Raw genomic sequence first — 26,921 nt, forward strand, 5'->3', positions numbered from 1 at the left:
ATCGATACTCCATACTTCACCGGAGAAGTTGAGGCCGTCTGCCTGAAGAAGCCCTTGTACGATCTACTAATTGGGAATATTGGGGGTGCGAGACGTCCTGATGACCCTGATTTCGAATGGAGAATGGGCTCAGCTCAGCCTGCTGCTGAGGAGGAAGACCCACTGCCATTCGCGAATGAAGATATCAGCGAACTGTTACGAGATGACAGAGCAACTGTGCATCGCCGCGACCAGCCGCAGGTTGTAAGCGCTGTGACGACCAGAGCCCAGGCGAAGAAAGACAAAACAACTACGCCACTCAGGGTCACCAACAGTTCTGCAACTGCTGTCGTGGACAGGGATCGGCTGATTCAGCTACAGGAAGCTGATTTGACCTTGACAAAGTACAGGAGTCGTCCTGTCAAGGAGATGACTAAGGGCGAAGGCACTGTGCAGTTTGAAGTGAAGGCCAAGATTCTGTACAGAGTGTTCCAGCACGCGAGAGTCAACGGTGGGAAGCCATTACGTCAAGTTCTGGTGCCTCAACCACTTAGGCGCCAGGTGATGGAGGTGGCCCACGACTCTATAATGGGAGGTCACCTGGGGGTCAAGAAGACATCGGGCAGAATCCAGGCTGCGTTTTACTGGCCAGGACTGCATGCAGATGTGACTCGATTCTGCCGATCGTGCGATATTTGCCAGAAAACCATACCTCGAGGAAGGGTCCCGAAAGTGCCGTTGCAGAAGATGCCTTTGATCGACCGACCTTTCAAGAGGGTGGCCATTGACCTCATCGGCGAGATCAAACCGCCAAGTGAAGCGGGTCATCGTTGGGTACTGACCCTGGTAGACTATGCAACCAGGTACCCAGAAGCCGTGCCTCTGAAGAAAATTGACACCGAGACTGTTGCCGAGGCACTTGTGGACATTTTCAGCAGAATTGGGGTTCCTGAAGAGATCCTCACAGACCTGGGGACACAGTTTGTCTCTGAATGCATGGAAGAGGTCAACAGGCTGCTGAGCATTCGTCACTTGACTACGACACCCTATCACCCGATGTGCAATGGGCTGGTAGAAAAATTCAATGCGACGCTGAAGTCCACGCTGAAGAAACTATGCAGTGAGCAGCCAAGGCAGTGGCATCGCTACATCAATGCCTTGCTGTTTGCATACAGGGAGGTGCCACAAGAGTCCTGGATTCTCCCCGTTCGAGCTGATGTACGGGCGGACCGTGAGAGGCCCGATGCAGATACTAAAGGAATTGTGGACGAAAGATGTGGACACACCTGAAGTGAAGAACAGTTACCAGTACGTGTTCGAGTTGCGAGAGAAACTGGAGGAGACTCTCGAGATTGCGAGAGAAAACTTGAGAAAGTCTCAGGATAGCGGAAAGCACTACTACGACCGCAAAGCCGTAAACAGGAAGTTTACACCAGGTAACAAAGTGCTGATACTGCTTCCCACTGATCACAACAAACTACTGATGCAGTGGAAAGGCCCATACGAGGTTGAGGCCGTGGTAGGGATCAACGACTACAAGGTGAATGTCGGCAAGAAGTCCAAGATCTACCACGCTAACCTCCTGAAACTGTATGTGGAGAGACCTCCGGAAGCAGTACAGGTCGCAGCAAGTGTGGAAGAACCAGCCGAACTAGACGAGTTCAACGGCGAGGAACTACTGGACTTGGGAGACCTCCACAAGAAAGAGGGAGTGGATGACGTCAAGTTAGGACCTGACCTGACAGAAGATCAGCAGAAGGAGCTGCATGATTTTATGGGCGACTTCACCCATAGGTTCTCTGATGTTCCAGGCTCTACGTCCTTGGTCGAACATGAAGTCCACCTCACATCTGACGTTCCTGTTCGCTCAAAACCATACCCTATCCCGTTTCAGGCTCGGGAATCCTTGAAGAAGGACATCGACAGCATGTTGAAGATGGGGGTCATCCGTGAGTCATCATCCCCTTACTCATCTCCCGTTGTTGTTGTCAAGAAGAAAGACGGTACAAACAGGGTATGCATTGACTTCAGGAAAGTCAATAAGATCACCGTGTTTGACCCTGAACCAATGCCGACGGCAACTGATCTATTCCGACAGTTAACCGGCAGTAAGATCTTCTCAAAGATCGATCTCAGCAAGGGATATTGGCAGATTCCTGTGCGCGAAGAGGACATACCAAAGACCGCCTTTGCAACTCCAGACGGAACGTATGAGTGCCTGCGGATGCCTTTTGGCATGGTGAACAGTGGTGCTACCCTGAAGAGGGGAATGCGAAAAATGCTCAAAGGAATGAAGAATGTTGTGTACTACTGGGATGATCTGCTAGTCCACACGGAGACCTTTGAGGAGCATCTGGAGACTTTGAGGGAATTGTTTTCCCGCCTGACAAAAGCTAATCTGACCGTGAGACCCAGCAAGTGCATTTTGGGGACCGACAACGTTGACTTCATAGGTCATTCACTGAAGGAAGGTCAAAAGGGGCTTTTGTTGGAAAACGTCACCAAGATCCTCAATGCGCCACGTCCTGAAACCAAGAAGCAGGTGCGATCCTTCCTTGGATTGGCTGGGTACTACAGAGAGTTCATTCCAAACTTCGCCGCCATAACGGCGCCTTTGTCGGACATGACCCGAAAAGGATGCCCCAACCGAATACTCTGGGGACCAGCTCAGGAGAAGGCATACCAGACCGTGCGCGACCTGATGTCACGAGACCCGGTGCTACGCCTTCCTGATACTGCCAAAGAGTTCATCTTGCGTACAGACGCATCGGACGAAGGGATCGGCGCCATGCTGATGCAAGAGCATGGAGGTAAACCGTTTCCGGTCAGCTATGCCAGCAAGAAGCTGTCAGGAGCCGAGAAGAACTACTCGACCATGGAGAAAGAGTGTTTAGCCATCGTGTGGGGAATCAAAAAATTTGAACTCTACCTCCAAGGGGTGAAATTCGTGCTTCAGACTGATCACAAACCCCTCACCTACCTGAACTCTGCAAAGTTTGTAAATAATCGTATCATGAGGTGGGTGATGTACTTGCAGAACTTTGATATGCGAGTGGAATCGATCAAAGGTTCAGACAATGTTGGAGCAGATTTTCTCAGCCGAGTATTTGAGTAAAACGGTGTTCATTCTCCAACAGACTAATGTACATACCTGGATTTCAATCTGTTATGTATACATAATATGTGTACAGGTAGCGTTTCAATGATTGAAAGAAATTAGGTAAATTTCTTCTGGTGTTGGGGGTAATGTTAGGAAACGCTACCGTTGCTGAGCTTTGGTTCAGTTTTGTGTGTTGCATGTAGTTGACTTATTTGTACTTTGTGGGAAAGTACCGAATTATATTTTGTAAACACAATATTTATGCTTGGACGAGAATGCAGGTGAACTTTCTAGTCCTGTCAAAACAAGTTGTTTACCATGCTGTTTTAGTCGTAAGTTCGTGGCGTTCGTTCGGATTAAGTGTGTCGGTGCTTTTGATGTACGTCAGAGAGAATGTCGCTAGTTTAGTCCATGCACGGCTCGTATAATGTAGTTGTATCGTGTTCGGTCTGGAATATTCTCGAGATTGAGTATTTACTATATATGCCAGCGCGATTTGAATGTTAAAAAAGCTTCTATTTGAGTTCTGCTACGTTGTGCAATTGTATGTATTGAATGCTGAATAAATCCTCGAACTCAATTTGACGAGTTGTTTTCTGTTGCTGCGAAGACGGGCGACGTAGAATAAAAGAACACAACTATACGACGTTTGAGAACTTGTGGCAATCTCAAGTGCCGTGTAACAGTTGGTTTTTTGAACCGGGAACTTGTTGTTTCGCGTATGAATTAATACACACTTACATACTTACACACATACACACACACATACACCACCACCCTTGTCTCGATTCCCCGTCTATGTTAAAACATAAAGGGAAGTGCTCTGACCGGCTCTCCCTGTTGGGCAATCTTTTGTAAACCAAGATATTAATGTTTTGTTGACTCGCCTGAGTATTTGGTGAAGATTAGGATCCATATGTGTCCGGTTCTATGGAGGGACGGACGGCCGTCCCCTGTCCGTGGACAAAAAACATAACGTTGAGGTTATCTCAAATGTTTTTCAAGCTAGCCCTCTAAAACATTGCACACTTTTAGGGTTTGATGATTTCACGAAGTGACCTAAGTTTGGTTGACCCTCGTCCAGTTTTGGGGTCACAGCGGGGTCATGTTTGTTTCATAAAAACAAGGTTGAGGTTACAGTGGTACCTGCCATGTGTGGCCCCTCCCATGAGAGGACACCTCCCTTAAAAGGACACATTCTGAGGTCAGATGTGTCTATTATCTCTACTAAAATATACTTGTCATGACAGGCCACCTGCAATGTAGGGACTTTTTGATGGTCCCAAGGGTGTCCTTTCATCACAGGTACCACTATATCTCGAATGTTTTTGAAACTAGAGCTTTGAAACTTTGCACACTTCTAGAGTTTGATAATCTCCCGATTTGACCTAAGTTTGATTGACCTTTGTCATGGTTTAGGGTCACAGGGGGTCATGTTAGATTCATAATAACCTAACATTGATGTTATCTCGGGCATTTTTGAAGCTAGAGCTTAGAACATTTGAACACTTCAAGGGTTTGCTAATCTACTGTTTGGACCCTAGTTTGGTTGATACCCCATAACATTTTGGTGTCACAGCGGGTTCATGTTTGTAAAATCTTAACGCTGAAATTAGCCTCCATTTCACACAATTGTTGGTGTTGATAATCATCAGACATGACCATAATTTGACTTGTTTTCATCAAATTTCTGAGTCACAGCATTAAAAATGTTTGCTTGAGAAGATTTTAACCCCTGAAATATCCACTGAGCTATCAAAAAATAAGTCTTAAGGTCATTAAGCTTAATGATATCTGTCATTGTTTGATTTGGTCACAGTCTTGGCTGGACTATTGGTGATGACATCATGTTATGATGTCATAGTAACAGGAATGAGGTCACACAAGTGTGAGTATTAACAGCTACATGTATTGTGTTTTCAGCATAGCAATAGGGCCCGATATTTAGACGAGACAAGTATAATGCCGACGAGTCGAAGACGAGTCGCATTATACTTGTTCGAGTCTAAATATTGGACCCTATTGCTACGATGAAAACACAATAGCGTTTATATAGCTATTCTGACATTAAATTCTGTGTTAAAATCATGTTTTTGTCAGCAACAAGTACCAGAATGGTCCATGTCGTTGATTGCAGACGACGGTTCCCTTTCCGCATGAAGCCACGGAAATAACCGAACATTGAAAAACCCACGGACATGCATTACGGAGAAAACTCGAGATAACCGGATGTTTAGCATTACGTCAATATGCTAGGAATCATATGACGTCATGACGTATCATGCTTGCCTACGTAGATTGTATGTTCGAAAGTCTGACTTCTGTTGGGAATTCGCGTGGTGAAGACTGCGGTAAATCTGTAGATGATAAGAGAACAAGGATTGTCTCAGAAGAAACGACTAAATGTTTCAGACCGGTAACTTCATTTCAACATTGCACTATACAATGGACGTTCTATGTGACAGGAGAGTTTGCTGATTTTGTGTTAAACATTGGAGAGATCGTCTGCTAGAATCAGAGATAGGTCGCTTCAGATTGCAGCTTCTGGAAATTTGCAAGGTTTGTTGCCTGTTAAAGAACTGGATTTTACACGTAATGTATGTCATGTACATTAAGCAACAACAAAAACACACACAAAGCAAATGGCATCGTCTGTCGACTTGTCACATAAACAAACCTGGCGAGGTATGCGTGTACTTTATACACGTGGAAGAAACCGGAACCATGCGTCTTTGTTATTGCCAATATGCTTTTGGATATTGGCAAAAATGGCTGACTTCCGTAGCATTATGCTTTGATGATCGGAAAAGGGATGTGTGAGACCATCCAATCACAGCCCCCGAATTCCCCCACGTGTCCATCAGAATAGCTATATATAATTGTTACAGTTAATCTGTGAAACCAGGGAATATGTGTATTAACTAAACTATTTTAGGTAATACATGAATTAACTGTTTTTGAAAATTAGGTCTTAAAATGGGGGTAAACTTACAGAGGTTATGAACAGGATATCTTAAAAAACATGGTCTTGAAAATGTGTTTTTCAGGGGTTATGGGTCTTAAGGTGTTACAAGTGTATTCAAGTTGCGGTTCTTGCTAATGTTTATGTTCATAGAGTTACTTGCCTTGATTGCGACGGCGTAGTTACAGGCGTATATGCACGGTCCAGTGTGCATTCGCCAGGGGGTGCCCAATTTGTACTGCTAGAACTAAGATACTTCTTGATTTCAGTAAATAGTTTCATTACATATCAACTAGTTTGTTTCCCGCAGTGGGGCACTGCGGTTATGAAATTAAAGGCCCCTCCTGTTTTTGGAACCGCAGGAGCTTTCTAGTTTGCTGTTAGGTAGATTTTTGGTTCCTCTTTCCTGTCATGCTCTCTTTTTCTTCATGAATTCTTTTCTTTTTTCTGCCTTCTTGCTCATTCACCTGTATTTTTTCCAAAAATCTCTTCTCTTGCCGCTTGTCTCGCGATTCATGTATAGTTTAATCTGTTAGTGTTCTGATGTAAGCCCAGCAGTAGATAGGTTAAGCCTATTTTAACATACTGGAAACTGGTAATCTTCCAGTAGGTATTAATTTAGTTTTACTAAAGCCTGCTGGGACACAAGTAATGGGTTAGTGCATTTGTAAACAGGAATCGCTTGACAAGTGGCCCCCTTCATCCCCCCCTTCCTCGTCCTGATATGGCTCTGCGTAGTCGGCTGGACGTTAAGCAACAAATAAACAAACAAACAAACAAGTTTGTTTTTAAATGGGTTTTTAGAGATCGCCAGATGGTATTGTGTGAATAACATCATTCGGTCAATTGTGCGCACGGCGCCGTGCTTATAGTAGCTCTCATTCCATTCCTTCTTTCCGGTATGGAAACAGACGTGTTTCTGGCGAAAGAATCGGCGTTTTCAACTCGCCATATCTTCAAATCCATTCGGACTAGAACAACGAAATGTGACTTTTTTGTAAAAAAAAATCCCGAACCTTGCGACTCTGGTAGTCATTTTGTTACGCGAAGCGGCCTTTGGCAGGTACGACAATTTTAGTCACCCAAGTAAATAGATCTAAAACGCACGTGGACGAGTTTTTCAATGGCGTTTTGGAAGTATGTGAATGTTGTGCTTACAAATCATTTCGGGGCACCCCTCAGTCTATACGTACAGACAAACAAATTGCATGGAACGAAAACTGAGAGGCTGGACTGTAAGTTGTTGTTTTGACTTCTACAAATCTTGCAGGTCTTTTATGCAAAACAGACTCAAAATTGCCTTTTTGACTCGCATGCGAAGCAAAAGTGAGTCTATGTACTCACCCGAGTCGTCCGTCCGTCCGTCCGGACGTCCGTCCGTCCGGAAAACTTTAACGTTGCAGACCTGTTTACACTACACATTGAGCGTAGTAAACTACGAATTTGAATAATATACTACGCAACTACGCAAGTCTGTCGTTTTCTACGCAAACGGTATTTTAAAAAAAAAAAAAAAAATTTTTTTTTTTTTTTCTTTTTCGTCTTTACACCTGTTCCTTTTCCCGTTGTGCTCTCACACCGCCCCGTCCCTACACGCAAACGGTATTGTTTCGGCTACGCATATCACAATCCGTAATTTTCTTCATCTCCCTTGACCGATCCATTTTCCAATCCATGTTTTCGGCCAGCAGTCGTTTGCTGCGTGCAGCGCGTAAAGCGCCCACGGGCGTTGCGTTGTAGCTTGTTAATGCCGAATAGGCTTCTCCAAGCAAATGCCGGGCACAACTGAAAGCGTTACTGCCAAACCATGCGGGCGTTTCGACACAATGGCTGAACGCAGAGCACACGAAAGTGAAGATGAGAACTGTGAAGAAAATGACTCCGAAAGGCCACCGACCAAAAAGAAAAAGACGAGCAATGCGCCGAACCAAGTCTTTCTGCCAAAATATCATCAGGACTACCCATGCCTTGTCTTCGCGGAAAGGAAAACATCATGCTCATTGCACTGTCTGCAATTCCCATTTTTCCGTCAGTCAATCAATACATGTGGTAAAAAGTAGCAATCATTGTTCTTGTTGTTGTGATAGGTCGACGAGAAATTCTACACATTCAATTACAAAACTACACATTTGCCTCATTTTGCTCCCAGAAAATACACATGCAATGTTTTAGGGGTAAACAGGTCTGACGTTGGATATTTCTTGGACACTATTCAGTCTATCAGTACCAAATTTGGCAAGATGGTGTATGATGACAAGGCCCCAAAAAACATACATAGCATCTTGACCTTGCTTCAAGGTCAAGGTCGCAGGGGCCATAAATGTTGTCTAAAAAATAGCTATTTTTCACATTTTCCCCATTTTCTCTGAAGTTTTTGAGATTGAATACCTCACCTATGTATGATATATAGGGCAAAGTAAGCCCCATCTTTTGATACCAGTTTGGTTTACCTTGCTTCAAGGTCAAGGTCACAGGAGCTCTTCAAAGTTGGATTGTATACATATTTTGAAGTGACCTTGACCCTGAACTATGGAAGATAACTGTTTCAAACTTAAAAATTATGTGGGGCACATGTTATGCTTTCATCATGAGACACATTTGGTCACATATGATCAAGGTCAAGGTCACTTTGACCCTTATGAAATGTGACCAAAATAAGGTAGTGAACCACTAAAAGTGACCATATCTCATGGTAGAAAGAGCCAATAAGCACCATTGTACTTCCTATGTCTTGAATTAACAGCTTTGTGTTGCATGACCTTGGATGACCTTGACCTTGGGTCAAGGTCACATGTATTTTGGTAGGAAAAATGTGTAAAGCAGTTCTTAGTGTATGATGTCATTGCTAGGTTTAGGTCAAGCATGTGAGTCGTATGGGCTTTGCCCTTCTTGTTTCAAGCAAGTGTTGATGACAGAGTATCGAAGGAATGGAATACACCTACCCTAGCCCATATGCCAGTCAGAATAAAGAACATGCTTTGCTCCTTTGAATGATGTACTATTTGGCACTATACACAGGTTTTTAGACCTGCCCCCAAAGTGATTTCCCGCAGTGGGGCACTGCGGTTATGAAATTAAAGGCCCCTCCTGTTTTTGGAACCGCAGGAGCTTTCTAGTTTGCTGTTAGGTAGATTTTTGGTTCCTCTTTCCTGTCATGCTCTCTTTTTCTTCATGAATTCTTTTCTTTTTTCTGCCTTCTTGCTCATTCACCTGTATTTTTTCCAAAAATCTCTTCTCTTGCCGCTTGTCTTGCGATTCATGTATAGTTTAATCTGTTAGTGTTCTGATGTAAGTCCAGCAGTAGATAGGTTAAGCCTATTTTAACATACTGGAAACTGGTAATCTTCCAGTAGGTATTAATTTAGTTTTACTAAAGCCTGCTGGGACACAAGTAATGGGTTAGTGCATTTGTAAACAGGAATCGCTTGACAAGTGGCCCCCTTCATCCCCCCCTTCCTCGTCCTGATATGGCTCTGCGTAGTCGGCTGGACGTTAAGCAACAAATAAACAAACAAACAAACGTTTTTACCACTAAATTAGTGATAATTTTATGTGTACGCCCTTGACAAACCTCGATAATTATCTGAAAATTCACATTGATAAGTAACTTATTATGATAGAGTGATACTCTCCATTCATTTATCTACACAAATTAATGTTTTATTTATCATTTGTAAAGCTAAATATGTCGGTTAGGATTACGTTAAGAATCAGTGTTTTTTGCAAAATCATATTTGACCACCCCCAGTAAAAAAATTGTAAAAAAAAGTTAATAAGGCGACCCCCTTTTTTCTTTGCACGGATGTGTTCATGTTGTTAGAGGAACCTGTGCAGAAAATGTGTAATGGATTTAAGCTGCGGTTTGAACACACCAATAAACCCTTTAAAGGGAGGGCGTCTTCTATGGGGTAAGGTGGTTAAGGGAGGGGCGTGGGTAACGAAGGCGAGTCGTGTGTAAGCATTTGCTTTTCTTGTAATAATATTCAGAAGTATTGGCGCATATGGGTTTTAAAAACGTATTGTGGGTGCATAGATCGGGGTGAAATAGAGAAGAGTTGGTGGAACTATGTGTCCCCATGACTTACGGATGAACATTTGAACTTTTGTTTTCATGTTTAACAGATGCAGAAAAGATATAAAGAAAGCATGGAAGACCACCTTGAAGTACTTCGTTTGGAGCCGCAGAATTCATCGTCAAAGACGGAACTTGAACATCTAAAAACATTGTACAGAGAAGTGAGTTAACACTTTTGTCAGAGAGAACTTGTGCTGTGACGCAATTTTTAAACAATCAAGGTCCCCAAAACTTAATCCTGGCAGTGTTTGTGTGGAGTTGGAAAGCATCTACAATAAAAACAAAATATAGGGGCACAATTCTGCTTTCAGTGTTTTAAAGTTATAACGTGCATCAGATCACTTTGTTCACCTTAGTTGTGACCTTACGCCTTTTAATGTGACAGCAAGCACTGCATGAATTTGCAATCGACCTGTGCCTTTAAAGAGACAATGGTCTGTACTGAGAATCAGGTTAGGACAGCAGCAAAATAATTTTATAAAGTCGCTGATAGTGGATAAAGTTTGTTCAGGCATGCCAGACTGACCTTGGATTCAAGCACCTGGCTGTTTGTATTCTGCGATACTTTTTAAGAAAAAAATTACATTGAGATTCCTGATAATATTATTCCCTCGCAAAATAGTTTTAATGTGAGCACACTTGTCCTAGTCCAGCGGCATGATAGTGTTATCTGGTATGTCCACATGTAATCACACCTTCACACATACACACACACATGCATGCACAGAGATGTTTTCTCTCTCTCTCTCTCTCTCTCTCTCTCTCTCTCTCTCTCTCTCTCTCTCTCTCTCTCTCTCTCTCTCTCTCTCTCTCTCACATACCACACACACACGCACACACACGCGTGCGCACGCGCGCAAATGCTAATGGGCACTCACACACACACATTCTTAAACACTGGACCCCCCTTGTAAGTCCTCCAAAACATCTGAGAAGGTAGACGTCTGAAAATGGGGGTAAATTTACAGAGCTTATGGAGAGAAAAAAAGTCTTAAGAAAAGAGAGTCTTAAAAAGGAGGGAGTCTTACATTAGGGGTCTTAAAAGGGGGGGTTCCACTGTACATGTTTTATATTTATATTGTTATCAATTATAATCAGGAGATCCATCCCGGAAAGGACATGCAAACAGCAGGCACCCCATACGACCATGTTGAGACAAAAGAGAGGGAACAAACACCACTGCCAGAAGAAGCTGATGATCCATCACCAAATACTTGTAAGAACATTGAATTTGATGTGTATGTGTAAAATCTCTCTCCTTTCTATACCTCTCCTAGTCTGTCTGCTTTCTCTTGCCATTGGTAGCTATTGATGAGTCAAGGGACAACATTGTTTTAGGAAGTAGCATGTTTCAGATTTTGCAGGATGCTTTATTTCAAAACTGCTCAAGTCAAAGTTTGTTGCTTTCTCTGCAATTTAGCCACCAAAGAGTTTACCAAGCTTTTTATACTGTAGCTACTTCTCTCCCTTCTGTCGGGGTCTGTCTATGCCTACGTGACCTTGATATGAGTGTTCTTCTATCATGTAACTTTGACCACCACTGACCCCAGAACCAAGAAGAGTGCAGGGCTATAATCCGTTTAAAATAAGTGACTGTTACAAAATTAAACATCGAAAAAACTAACATTTAACTGTTATTTAAACTCAGAATGGCTGAATAAATTCTTCACATTTAGATTTTATTGATAGACAATGTTTGGAAATAACTCTGTCGGGTTATTATGGGTTTTGAAGAGTTGCTTTTCCTGGAAAACAATGTTACAAATAAAACCATATGACATTGGAGACAACTGATCAACTGAATGCCCAGTGAAAGTTAGCTTCGATCTGTGTTTTCTGCATTGCCTGCTCAATACAACCCTCTTTTTGTTTGAGCTGTCTATGGCAGGGTCTGACTACTTATCATCCTCTTGCTTATCTTTTCTTTGCAAAAGCTTTTGAATTGTCTAATCTCTTCCCTTGTTTGACTTCCTTGGGTTCCAGACATGGTGTGATTTCTTTGACATTGTGTCTCCTAATAATTTAAATGAAACATCAAAGGTGATCATGTTTTAGTTGTGGTACAACAGAGGTTTCTTTGCAAGGTTTACGGTATATTCATTAGTTTAACAAAATCTTTCATAGCTTTGTTGTTTTACTGTCGTTTAGATGTACAATGGATTTGATTCAAAGTTGTACGCTGTGTAAACCTCTGTAGTTAATGTTTGTGCGTGTGTGTGTGTGTTTAACATTTTCTTTGGGATGGACAGGTTGAAATGAGAAATTTGTGTTTTATTATTTAGTGTGTGTGTGTGTGTGTGTGTGTGTGTGCAGGTAACCGGAAACTAGCTGAGACTGCATCTGAAGAAGATGTTCTTACATGGCTTGAACAAGTATGTGGCCTGAGAGAACCTGAATGGAAGCAGTTTGGCAATACTGACGGAGACACACTCTTCGCATACAAAGCTGATGAGCTAAAGGAGGACTTTGGAATATCATTAGGATGTGCAAGAAAGATCATTTATTTACGAGACAACCCAAAGTCAGAATGTCAAATGCTTTTCTGGCGTGTTGAAGATGTAGTGCAGTTTATTGAGAGTTTTGACAGAAGTAAACAGGATCTGACAGCCTTGAAAACACATGAGATTGATGGCGCTGCTCTTTTGTCATATAACAATAGAAACGAAATTGAGCTTGATATTGGGCTGGAAGGTCCCCTAGCAATGAAAATCATTGCTAAACGAAACAAATTAATGACAGAAGAGAAACGTGAGCCCAGCAGGGTACACGAAGGTGATACAGAGACTGCTGGTATACATAGTGATGTCATGAAGATTGCAAACAACACAAGCTATCCTCACCATAAATTGTTTCTACAGAATGTTTTGAACTTGCAGCCGTTGAAAAATCCTACCCCTGATCTGTGTGACTTTGTCAAATGTGACTTAAAAATAATTTATCATAAGGAGAAAGATTTGAATAAGTTAGAAGATAGTTTTTTGTTTTTGATCCTGTGTAAACCTGAATTTTCTGATTTTGGTCCACAAATTCAGGGGCACACCACAGATTTGTTCAACTCAATAACAAGCAATGTTTGCAGGTGGATGCAGTTCTTACCACCTGAAAAACAGAACATGTTTGTAGTTGATTCTGAGAAGAAACAAATATATCATGAAGGCCAAGAAATATCTTTTAAGCTTCCAAACAAATCCAGACCCAAGCTGAAAGCATTGAGAGAAAGAAGTGTTGCAGACCTGGAAAGTTTTAGCTGTGCCATTTTATTTGTGGACAAAAATCTGTTACAAGACCAGCGCAAAGGCTATTACTTTGACATGGGCACCAGGAAAAATCCAGAGTATTTTTATTTTGGTTTTGACATTCAAAAGCAATATTGGTTTTTTGATTCCCAAAATGGCCTCTCATTTAGTGAAGGGAGGATAGCAGAATCACAAGCTGGTTTGCTCAGAAAATGCAAGCTCATGCTGACTGATCCAAATAAAAAACTCAAAGATACTGACCCATGTTCAATAGAAGATGTTCCTTGCACTCAGACAGCAGAATATAGCCAAGAGGAGCTGAAGCCACATGAAGACATATGTGGTACAGGAATGCAAGAGAGTTTGCATGATCAGCATCAAACAATGCAAACTGAACGAGAGGAGATCAGAAACACGGACACTAGCCTTGAAAAGGATCGCATTCCAACTAACCTTGCTAACAGCCAGACCCCAAAATCCAGCCAGGAAGAGCCAAAATCTTATGTGACACCAAGAGGCTTTAAAGATTCAGATGTTGGTGTATACGAGGCAGGGATCTTAGATACTTTTGAAACAGCTCATGGTATGATAGATCCTCCATCTCGTGAGTTCAAGCTGCATGATTGTGCTGATGCACTTGACCCTAAAGCTAAGCGGGCTTTTCTCCTGAAAACACTTCGTTTTGTGTGCGGTTGTTTGAACAGTCGCAGAAATGGCACAATCTATTTTGGAGTAGCAGACAAAAATAATGAACATTACAAACATGGGGAAATTGTCGGTGTTGAAATGACAACAGAAGCACAGAGTGATTATTGCAGTTTGTTGCGGAAGTTTCTTTCAGAAGCATTTCCTGGCCAGGAAACAGTTGTCCCAGACTGTGTTGCAGGGCCAACCTTTGTTCGAAAAAAAGATTCATGCCCCCGAAAATGTGTTGTAGAAGTCGATGTGGAACCTTATTCCAATCTTACTGAAAACAAAATTTTCAAGTTTGATGCAAGCGTAGTATATTCATTTCTTGGTGAGCCACCTAAGGCTGAACGACAAAAAGATGTAAGTGGTGTATTTATCAGAGACATTGATAAAAGAACAGCAGAACCAGCTACAATAAGTCTTGGTCCTCAAGGTTTGAAAGACTTTAAGCATGATCGTCTGTGCGATTTGAGAGACATGAGATGTAAGGAAGAAAAAACATCAGAGAGACGGAAAAAGGGGATAATTACAATGGAAGAAAAACAGAAGTTTAAGACGTTTATTGCAGAATGTGATAGCTCTAGGTTTCCGATATTTTTTGTGTCAAAGCCAACTGATGCTGTGAGGGAAAACATGGAAAGCTGCCTGTCATTTGTGCCACGTATAAGATGGGCTGCCATTGTAGACTTTGATGGTGACTCAGACAAGGATGGGCTGTATAGTCTGTGCAGGACATCAGTGTCAAGCCCAAATGAATTCACAGAAGTGCCCATAACAGAGTTTGTTAATAATAAGTCAAACAATGAACTACGAGAAACATTTAATTTCCCAGTGAAGACTCCTTACATCTTTGCGAATGGAAAATCATCAGGTGAAAACTGTTTTGATTCACTAGGCCCCAATGAGTGGAAGAATCAGTATTTTCAGTTTGTTAGAACAGCTGATAACTTTTTTCAAGACCCGTCAGTTATCAGCTCTCTGAGACGTCTCCTTTTGGTCTTTGTTTCTGAAGAAGCAGGAGATGAGGTGCTCAAAACGTGTGATGACATACGTTACGCTTTCGGCTGGGAAAACCTTTTCTTTGTGTTTGACAAAAAAACACTGCAGAGCAAGTTCAGAGAAGCTTTGTCTGGTGACCTGATACAGCACAGTGCAGTTTTGTCATGGAGAGATGCTCAGTGTATCATTGAGGAAGTTCTTGAGTTCCAGAAAAAGGACAGAAGCAAATATGTTTGCACTGCCTCTGGGGCTTTGGTTGAGTTGCCACCTGAACTCTGGAGGTCCTGGGAACAGAACTTGGAAGTTCTTAGTGCAAAGGAGTGTGAGGAGTTTGAATTGACTTCTGGTGATCAATGGCGACAGATAGCAGAAACTGAGGAGAAATATTTCTATCGTGGAGGAAAAGTTTCATGGTTGAATTTTTATTTCCCATATCATGTTATGGAAAGAACATTGTTATCTGACCTTAAGCACAGAGTTTCTGAGTTATCTGAAAAGGTCAAAAACAAAGAGGCATCAAGGGTGATTGTTGGACATATGCCAGGAACAGGTGGAACTACCATAGTGAAACATTTACTGTGGAGTTTGAACAAAAAGTATAAATGTGCAGTTGTACATAGAATTACCCCTGACACAGAACGTCAGATCTGTGAATTTTGGGATGCTTGTGAGTGTGAAAATGTCAATGAAAGGAAACCTGTTATTTTGATAGTAGACAATGTCAGCAATGATGACGATGAAATTGACGACTTTGCACTTTGTAGAAGGCTTCACAGGTTGCAAAAAAATAAGAATCTTTTAAAGCCATTAGCCATAACTGTTATATGCCAAAGAAGTGTTAAGCGTACTGGAGATTTTTTTCTCACACAGGATACAGATGACACAGAGAAAATGTGGCTTCGAGAAAAACAGAAACAGCTGGAAGGGAATGACAGACTTGCAGGTGAAATGCAAACTTTGCTTGGATTCTTGTCTCTACGTCATGGATTTGACAGGACGAGTTTGCAGAAAATAATTTTGCCATATGTGAACTCTGAAACTCTTGGTGAGAATGAGAGAAAGCTTATTGGTTACATTGCCTTGGTGATGGTTTATTTTCCTAGTTCACTAGAGTCACCCGGAATTCCAATGATAAGCTGTGACAAACTGATGACTGCAATTCCTTACTTTACAACACCATGGGAGAAACGACTGACTACAGTTGCCAAGTACCTTCTTGTGGTAGACGGTTCCAGTGAGTGCAGGCACAATATAGTTAGGATTTCAACATATGCGTGTGCTGAGGCTATTCTTGAAACAGTTATCCAAAACTGTTCACTTGGAGACTTTGTCACACAATTTTTGCATTCTGATCTTTTGACAGAACAGTCCGGTACAAGCTACACAACAAAAAGGATTGTCAGCAAAGTTCTTATTGAAAGGCAGACGACAGTGGATGGGAAGAATATCACGCATATGTCGCCTCTTATAATGGCAATCCAAGCTGAAAGTTTTGAAAAGGCTGCAGAAGTCCTTGATCTTGGTGGAAATCAACTTGATGATGTAGTATTTTACCAGCAACTAGCAAGACTGTACTTGAAACATGGTGAGGTCAAAGAGGCTGAAGTGAATGCCAAAGAAGCTGTTAAACAGAGCCCTGTCAATGGTGAGTACAAGCACACACTCGGTCTTGTTTATTTGCGGATGCTTGATGATGCCTATAAAGAAAATTGTTCCATACCGAGTAGTTTTAATGAAACTCATATAAACAACCTTGCATATGGATTTGAGTCTCTAAGCAATTTTGTTCTGGCGCAAAAAGGAGATGATGCAATAAGTGTCTCATACGCTTTTTGTGATGCGGTCAAGGTCATAAATCTCATTCTGTCATATATGTGCAAACATGTTTTAAGACCAGAACAGTCTTACAACTTCGGAAGCTTTCTCACCCAGGAAGAATTCTGCATGCCTGATTTTGAAGTGTTCAGTGCTTTGGAAAAAGATTTCAAGACTTTGTTGAGTAAGGCGCAGGCATCTTTGAAATTCTTATACTACTTGGGCTTTTCTTACAGGAACAAACGTGGTAGAGATTCATTGAGACAGGCACGGAGTCAATTTGCAATCTCATATTCAAAAGACACGAGTGTGGAACAATCCAAGAAGCTTGCTGAAAAACTTAAAGTTCTGGTACGCAGACCAGATAACTCGGAGCATAGTACATTATGCCATTTTTTCAGAATTGAAAATCTTAAGCTTCAGGGAACTTTTTTTGAGAGTATTATTTATTATGTTACACTCTACAATGAACCAGGGATAAGTGCCCAGAACAAACGTGATTGTTGGTCAAACTTACAACTTATTAGAGAAAACTTGCTGCAGATTCCTTGTGGGAGCATGTCAGGAGAAGATATGGACAACTTTATTACTGTATGCTTGGCTCTCCAGATGATTAGAAAAGGACATTATTTTACATCTGATAAGTCAAACTTGTACAGATTTTGTGGTACCCTAATTTTGTGCAGTGATCAGGTTTTGCAAATGAGGGCTCATGTGTACAGAACTTTGGTGAGTTGGCCAAGAAATAGAACTACCGTTTTCAACGCAGAAGAGTTTAAAATTTCATTTCGCGGAAAACTTTCATTTTTGAAGAGCAGAAAGGAACCCCTATCCCCAAGAGTTCACTTTTTCATTGCAAGATCCTCCTCAGACTTTCACATTTGTCACTGGACAGAAATCTACCACAGTGAAGAAGATGAAGGTAGTATAACGTCTACAATGCACCAGCGCCTCGAACCCTTTCATGGAACTGTCATTGTTTATGAGAGACAAGGTGAAGGTCAGTCACTGCCAGAAATTATGCTCAACTTGAGTCATCTCACAGATGAGTTCCCAAATGGCCTAAAAGTTCGAGCTCTGAGAAATGAAAATATGCTGAGTGGGGAAAGCGTTAAATGCTATTTGGGTTTCAGCTTACAGGGACCAGTGGCTTACATTTACGAGAGTGAATAATTATAGACTGAGCTGTTGTGGGACGCACATTTTGCTGACTTCTGTAGACTTGTGCTGATGTGTTCCAGATGGTGGGCCCTTTTCTTATATTGGGAGGAGAACAGTGCATATTAATTTAGATTTACCAAGCACAATGTTATTTTGCATATATATATAACCCCTTAACTACCGAAAGGAAAACGAAAGTGAAACTAGAGTTATACCCCAGAGTGACCGCCCTTAGCGGGTAGCGCTTGGCGCCAAAACTGCGTCATCCGATAACGCGGGCGCGTCATCTTCACTTCTCCTCCGTCTGAGAGCCCAACTGCTTGCCCTTTTTCGTGACGCTCATCTCAAGTCGTCCTACCTCTCTCCTGAGGAACGTCGGACTTTGAGAAACACCCTGACTACGTCTTCTTCCCTTTTTAACCCCGGCACTGTTTAACTCTAAGTGTCCTATAAGACTTTGAAGCTTTCTCTTCCCTGATCCTGTTATTTTCTGACTAAATTGTGTAAAACAGAGGTGGTTCAGTAAATAAATCATTTCTTTTTTGTTTGTGAATGGTTTTAATCCAATTTTTTTTTAGATGTTCAAATATGAATGCTGATTATGTTAATTGGAAGTTTAGACATTTTTGAAGATTAACCTTAGTTGTAAAAAGCCGTTAAGTGTATTAATTACAGGTGACAGTTTAAAAATAAAGAGTCAAAACCAAACCAAGGTGTTTCATTCTTTGTATTCATGACAAACAAACAGAACATTCCATTGTTTATGTAAACCTGCACTTTTACTCACTTGTTTCAACTGTCACATATCAACTGTCACCCTAAAAAAAAAAAATAAAAAAAAAACACACACACACAGACAGTGTTTATGCACTTTTTTTTCCACTTGTTTCAACTGTCACATTAAAAAATAAAAAAAATAAAAAAACCCACACACACACACACACACAACAGTGTTTATGTGTAAACCTGCACTTCTACTGACTTGTTTTAACTGTCAAATATCAACTCAAATATCAACTGTCACATTCATAAAAAAAAATTTTAAAAAACACACACACACACACACGACAGTGTTTATGCACTTTTTTTTTTCACTTGTTTCAACTGTCATATCAACTGTCACATTCAAAACAAAACAAACAAAAACCAAAAACCACACACACACACACACACACAACAGTGTTTATGTGTAAACCTGCACTTCTACTGACTTGTTTTAACTGTCAAATATCAACTGTCAAATATCAACTCACATTCATAAAAAAAAAAACACACACACACACACACACACACAACAGTGTTTATGTAAACCTGCACTTCTACTGACTTCTTTCAACTGTCACATATATATTGTAAGCCTTTTCGCATGGACGCTTTGTTATTTGCTTTTAATATTTTGTCAGGATTTTAGGCGCAAGCGGGCGTCAGATGTTGATTACGAAAATGCTCCAAAGTTTGCGAATTCTCCAGGTTTTTGTTGTGCTTGCCAGTTGCAACTTCCTTTGCAATCTGTTTATTACACACAACATTTAGAAAAGTGAAGACGAACAAAGATAAAATTTCATGCAAAAGATAGTTAGACAAGAGAGAATTTTTACAACACCACAGTGAGACGAGTGAGAACTTTGGACAATGCACATAAGGACGGGGTAGCCCACACCAGTTTAACATTTTAACTCAACGTTTATTTAGTTTGTTTGTTTTTTGTTCCGCCAACTTGTCCAGTTACAAAAGGGAAATAAAATAAAGATAAGAAAATAAATCAGCATTTCAAATATCAACTGTCACATTAAAAAAAACAAAAAAATAAAATTAAAAAAAACACTAACACACACACACACACAACCACAACAGTGTTTATGTAAACATGGGGGAGAACTTTTTGAGAACAGTTTCTGAGAAAAAATATCTTCAAGTGAGACAGTTCGCATTGACTTTCTCTCGCAATGTACACAATCACTCATTGATCAGCATCACCTTCAAAGCTACAGGCAAATCCAGCTAACTCACAAACGGTTAAGTCAAAAATTCGCTTAGCACACAAAGAAATTCTGGTCCGGAATTATCCCTCTTTATCTATGTGTACAAAGTACCCTCAGCTCGAAATGGGATTTCTCTTACACAAGTCGAAAGACGGATAGCACACAACAGAAAGTCAGTCCCATGTCTTCATGTCTGATTCAGACCCTGAAACCACAATCATTAACCCTACGTACTTGAACAGCACTGCATTGGACGCCCCCATACAACCACCAGATATGTCCAACCTAAAAGAACAGCTCAAGAACGCACTTATTGATCCGGAACTGATAGAACTCTTATCCAAGGCCCTGGCGGTTGAGGTCAGGAAGGAGATAGCCGACCTCCGGGTCATATTAGCGGCCAAGGACAAGGAGATCCTTCAGCTGAGGGAGCAGTTCGACGACCTCGAGCAGTACAGCCGACGAAACTGCATTAGGATCAGTCCAATCCCTGAGCTCGAGTCCGAGAATACAGACAACATCGTCAAGATTGTGGCGAAGAGCATTGGCGTCGACCTGAAGGACGTGGACATCGACCGGAGTCACCGCGTCGGGAGGAAACCTGCCCCTGGCCAGCCCTCTCAGCGCCCCATCATCGTGAAGCTGACGTCTTACCGCAGCAAGGCGACCCTGATGAAGGCCCGGAGGAACCTGCGTGACGTGGACTCCAGCAAGCTCTTCCCAGACGCCAGTTGGCCCGCGCTCCCTTCCCGCGACGGCAGGGGGGCCCGAGGCGCGTCAAAGATCTTCATCAACGATGATCTTACCAAGACGCGCGCCGCCGTGGCCAGTAAAGCTCGCCAGTTGAAAGTGAGCAAGTCGCTGGACGACACTTGGTGCAGAGACGGAGTCGTCTTTGTGAAGAAACACAACACAGTAAACCGCATCACAACCATGCGCGAACTGGAAGCCTTGGTGTAGTGCCAGCCTTGGTGCCAGCCTTGGTCACCTAGTTCTCTCCTTCACTAACTGTACGGTCACGTCACAATCCATCTAGGTGTGTGTGTGTGTGTGTGTGCAGGAAAATGAAGAATACAACACATAAAGAGACAAATACGTAGAGGTTACATGCCGAGTCTCAGTGATTATCAAAAATAATGGTCGAAGTTAGCGGATCATGAAAAATGCGAGCTTTAGCGAGCTTTTTCATGACCGCGAACTGAGACCATTATTTTTGATAATCACTGAGACGAGGTGTGTAACCTCTTTATTCCTCCTTTCTTCAGTTATTCAAAGAAAAGAGGAGGTTTTTTGCGAAAGTTTGATCGAATCCTATTCTCTCAACCAGTCAACCTGCGCAGGCGATCGATTAATGCGCGGTTGTATAGTTCCGTGCAAATCATTCCATTCTGTTAACACTTCTTGTCAGTTTTCCTATTTTGGACTAAAATCAAGTACACAGATATGCTGTTATTCTGCTGTGGCGGCAAAGGCAGATATTGTGTGTTCTGTATATGTTTTGGTATCGGTTAGGATAATGTTCTTTCGTCAAATGGGACTAGCAGACGAACTTTTGCACCCGTGTTCCAACGTTAAAAACTGTATGAAGTTAAGTTTTCTGGGGAAAATAGTGTATGAAACCGCTTTATGTTGTTTAAATTGATGAGATGTGTGCATTTGGTTGCGTGTGATCTGTTTATTAAATGAAATATTGTTGAAAACTGACCGTCGGATTGCAGTCTGTTGTCGAAGAAACTGAGTGAAAAGAAGGGGAACTACTCTTGTCGCTAGACAAAGTATAAGTTACTTGCCTTGGGAAATTGCTTGTGATGAACGTCTGATCTAGATTCAGAAAACAACCGAACTCATGGATTTTATATGGAGATTCATGTGTTCAGGCCTGTAGTTGTTAATTTAAATGCGGTATGTTTGTATTGTTTGCTCCAGAGATGTATACTTCGTACATTAGAGCGTTCGGAACTTTTCAGTCGCAAAAAGTAGTACCGAAACAGAACAGCTTCTCAACCCATTGCACTATCGAGGATTCAGGCTGTTTGCTGGGTCGTTATTTGTTTGGTTGCTGGGTCATTATCGAAAAATAACTACCCCTACAAGTTTACAGAGGTAAAGAAGCAGAGGGGGGAATAATGAACTTTACGCTGCACATGTTTTGAAGTGAACATCTTGTCACAATCACACCATTTCTCATAGTCAACGTGCATGTGCCTGTGAATCATACCTGTAACCTCTCCCCCACTCCCCTCGCCTGCCCAGGTCAGTGTATAGAGCGCGCATTCTCCACTCTGACCATGCGCTAGTACGTGCCACTGTGCCAAGAAACTGAACTGACACCAGTCTTGCTTTATGGTACAAGTGTATGCGCACCCCAGATATCGGAACTGATGATACGTATAGCCGTGTACGTGCGCCGAGTGTGAGTTGATACGTGTGTGTGTTTGTGAGTGTGTGTGAGTGCCAGCGTGTGTACGTTTGTGTGCCGTTTGTGAGGGTGGAGCGTGTGTGCGCGCACGCGCGTTTGTGTGCGTGTCAGTGTGCGTGGATGGTTGGGTGGGGGTAGTGTTATGTGTGCGTGGGTATGTGTACGTGTGTGTATGTGTGTGTGTGTGTGTGTGTATGTCTGTGTGCGAGTGAATGTGTGTATGTGTGCATGTGAACGACCGGGGTATGTGTCGTGTTTCAACGCATGTCTGCGTGCGAATCTTTTCATTGCATCAATACTTAGATTCGACTTTGCCGTGTCAATTCACTGTTAACATGTAATGTATCCAAAGCTTTGTCAACATCGTTGTAATATAAGTATGTATAGTCTTATAGTGAATGCATAATACTTTTGTTTACATGTCTTCACCCTTGTCATGCTCACTTCGTTTTACTTTCTCATTTTTCATGATCGTACAGGCTACATCAACTAAACTTACACCACATCGTCCAACTCTTGTGTTCATACTTTAATACTCAAATGTACATAGCTGTGCCTAATTCAAATGCTACTCATATTTCACTCTGTTGTATAACACATGCAATATTGCGTATTTGACGTAGAATGTCTTCACAGCCATCCGTGTGACCTATTCACTTACCCGACAATTATATCACCATCGTATCCATTTACTTTACTTTGTCTTGAAAACACATTTATTCTTTATTCTTTCCTCCTCTCCTTCTTACTTGTGTTCTGTATAAAGTCATGCTCTGTTTCCCCAGAGGCTATGTGAGAGCTAGCCTCTGTCCCTTGTGCAGCCACTTTTCCCGTTGTTCGGCGTGGGGTAGAGTACCACCGTTTCGGCCCTGGATTTTAAGCATGTACTTCAGAGATGCCATTACCTAAATGCCTGTTGATTTTCTAACTTCCAGGGCTAGAGTCGGTGGTTTCTGTTCCAAGGCGGCAACTCTCTCACAGAAAGTATTATTTTACAATGTTCTTGATGCTTGTATAGCAATAGCCATAGTTGTTAGAAGAGGAAATGGTGTGAACTTAGCTATTGTATTATGGTCTCTACACTTCGTCTATAGTTACAGTCCCAACGAATCGCGACAAAATAACTCTGAAAAGGACTCAGTAAATACTAGCAACCGTGAAGTACGCTCGATTCCTATAAGTACGCTGTTTTGTTTTGTAATATTAGTTTTTTGAGTCACTTGAGAAAAAGTGACTCTATGTAATCAGTCAGTGTTAGTCTGTCCGGCCGGCCGGCCATCCGGCCGGCCGGCCGGCCGTCCGTAGACACCACCTTAACGTTGGACTTTTCTCGGAAACTATCAAAGCGATCGGGCTCATATTTTGTTTAGTCGTGACCTCCAATGACCTCTACACTTTAACGATGGTTTCGTTGACCTTTGACCTTTTTCAAGGTCACAGGTCAGCGTCAAAGGAAAAATTAGACATTTTATATCTTTGACAAAGTTCATCGGATGTGATTGAAACTTTGTAGGATTATTCTTTACATCAAAGTATTTACATCTGTAGCCTTTTACGAACGTTATCAGAAAAACAAGGGAGATAACTAGCCTTTTCTGTTCGGCAACACACAACTTAACGTTGGGCTTTTCTCGGAAACTATAAAAGTGACCGGGCTCAAATTTTATGTGAACGTGACTCATTGTGTTGTGAATAGCAATTTCTTCCTGTCCATCTGATGCCTCATATAATATTCAGAACTGCGAAAGTGACTCGATCGAGCGTTTGCTCTTCTTGTTTAGTCTTGAAACTGATGTTATGTGGGGACACTAATCCGAATCCGGGACCAGTTTCTCCGTTAGAAAAAAGTGAACTTATAGTAGCACACTTAAACACCAGAAGTTTGAGGAACAAACTTGATATTGTAGAAAGTGAAATTAGAGAGTTTGACATAGTAACTTTATCTGAGACTTGGTTACCTGCTGGTAAGATGCAAGACCAATTTAATATTAATGGTTTCCATCCACTTGTGCGGAGAGACAGACCAGACGGAGCACACGGTGGTGTGGCAATATAATTATGTTAAAGGATCACATCATATATTTTAAAATTAAAAGACCGAAAAAGATTTATTCATACTATTGCTGTGCATGTAGACACACCACAAGCTTGGGAACTCTTTCGTAAGATAAGGAACCAATACACAGATGCTATTCGAACGCGAAAGAAACAATATTTAGAGGAACTTGACCGGTCCGTATCTGATCCAAAGAAATTTGGTCAGAAGCAGTGGTGGAAGTTAGTTAACAGGTTTATGGCAAAGAAAGGCTCTGACCAAAACGAAATCCCGCCACTAACAGTTGATTGTAAAACCTATTTTGAAGACCAGGAAAAGGCTGAATTATTTAATATGTCTTTTGTTAAACAACACGACACGAAATAAACGACACAGACGATAATGTTCCCGATATAGATAATGATGAGTTTTTTGTCGACGATATGGTCGTGACTTCCGAAGAAGTGAAAAGTGTAATAGAAAGTCTTGATACATCTAAAGCTGTCGGGCCTGATAAAATTCATAATAAGATTCTTATTGCAAGTTTACCTATAATAGCAGAACCTCTATCTATTTTATTTACAAGATCATTAAATGAGGGTGTATTTCCAAGCATATGGAAAACAGCACACATAACACCGATATATATAAAAAGGGGGATAAAGGAGACTGTTCAAATTATCGTCCCATCTCACTCCTAAGCTGCGTAGGTAAAGTTCTTGAAAAATGTGTTCAGAAACATGTGTTTGATTATTTTGTATCGAATAACATAATCACACCTTCCCAGTCTGGTTTTATTCCCGGTGACTCCACTGTGTACCAGTTAACATGCCTATATAACGACTTTTGCAAGTCACTCGACGACAGCATTACTGTCCAGGCAATCTTTTTCGACATTTCCAAAGCATTTGACAGAGTCTGGCACAAAGGTCTTCTGAGAAAGTTATTTGCACTAGGGATTCGAGGTCAGATGTTTAATTGGTTGCAAAACTATTTAACTGATCGAACACAAGCAGTGGTGCTTAAAGGAAGTATGTCTAGCTACTTACCTGTGCAAACAGGCGTTCCACAAGGCTCTATTCTAGGACCTCTCCTTTTTCTGGTTTACATTAACGACATAGTTGATAACGTTGAATCCATTATTAAACTGTTTGCCGACGATACAAGTATGTATTTAAGCCTGGAAAATTCTCAGATGCGAACAGATATTTTTAACTCAGATCTTGAAAAAATCGACCAGTGGGCTAGTCAGTGGAAAGTTAAATTTAATCAAAGTAAAACAAAACTTTTGAATATAAGCAGGAAAAGGAATCCAGATTACATCCCTTTAAACTTCGGTGGCACAATTTTACAAGAAACTGAAAGTCATAAACATCTTGGTATTATTATTCAGAATAACGGTAAGTGGGAGTTACATATTAAATCTGTTATAGCAAAATGCCGTACGCTAGTAGCTTGCTTACGATCTTATAAATATAGACTAGGCAGAAAAGCTTTAGAAACAATGTATAAATCCTTCATATTGCCACATTTTGATTATGCTGATGTTCTCTGGGACAACTGCCCAAAGGAGTTAGCCACCGAGCTCGAAAGTATTCACTTAGATGCAATTCGAACAATTGTTGGAGCAGTCCGCGGTACAAGCCATCAAAAATTGTACGATGAGTCAGGCTTTATTTCATTACTAGAGAGGCGAAAACGTCATAAATTGATATTATTTCGCAAGATCGTTCACCGCAAGGTGCCAAACTACTTATTAGCGATATTGCCACCATTGATATATATAGGTTACACACTCCGAGTTCTGAATATCGTGCATATTTTCCCTAGGGTCGATTTTCAGGTATTACCGAGCCTCTGGCGAGGTAATACCTGTAAATCGACCCGAGGGAAAATATGCACGATATTCAGGACGAGGTGTGTAAGCTTTTTATCCCATTACTCCGACGTTTTCATTAAAAAACCTAACTTTTTGACACAAACTTTGCGAGTGCCTGTTTACTGCTCATCAAACCTTCTGCCACCGAAAATCGTGTCACTATTCATGTGCGAAACGAGTCCCCTTTTGTCTTTTTGTTTCCAGGATTTGAATGCATTTGATACTGTGCAGTTACCGGCTGGTTTCAGTCGGTTACCCGAGCTGGCATTTGTCACAACTGCGAAAGACCGCATTCTGATAATCTTCGCTTCACAGCTAGCGGACGGGAGAGAATGATACCCGAAGGGAAGTAACTCATTTTGGACCTGAGTTCAGCGGGATTCGAAAGACCGCGTGTGTGATTTTACAAGCGATGAAGATGATTGCTGAGTTTGTGCTCTATTCGAGCCTTTGTGCTTCAGTGTTCAAATTTGTATTACCTACTTCTTCAATCGTCACTTACTCATTTAGGTGAGCCTAACTTTGATGTCTGTCGTTGTCTTAGGCGAGGTATCTGTCTGGGGGAAAACGGCGCACCACTGTCGAGTTG

General features: G+C 41.6%; 1 protein-coding gene across 1 annotated transcript in view; it reads left to right on the top strand.

Moving 5' to 3' along the window:
- Nucleotides 1-18,828, top strand: part of LOC138957034 (sterile alpha motif domain-containing protein 9-like) — a 30,498-nt gene extending 11,670 nt beyond the window's left edge. Inside the window, exon 4 of the mRNA XM_070328207.1 lies at nucleotides 13,647-18,828. Within this exon, the coding sequence (XP_070184308.1) occupies nucleotides 13,647-18,029 (4,383 nt within the window). The 3' untranslated portion in view covers nucleotides 18,030-18,828. The remainder of the gene's footprint in view (nucleotides 1-13,646) is intronic.
- The last annotated feature ends 8,093 nt before the right edge of the window (nucleotides 18,829-26,921 follow it).

This window comes from Littorina saxatilis, unplaced genomic scaffold (genome assembly GCF_037325665.1).
Source record: "Littorina saxatilis isolate snail1 unplaced genomic scaffold, US_GU_Lsax_2.0 scaffold_967, whole genome shotgun sequence".
NCBI classification, from domain to species: Eukaryota; Metazoa; Mollusca; class Gastropoda; order Littorinimorpha; family Littorinidae; genus Littorina; species Littorina saxatilis.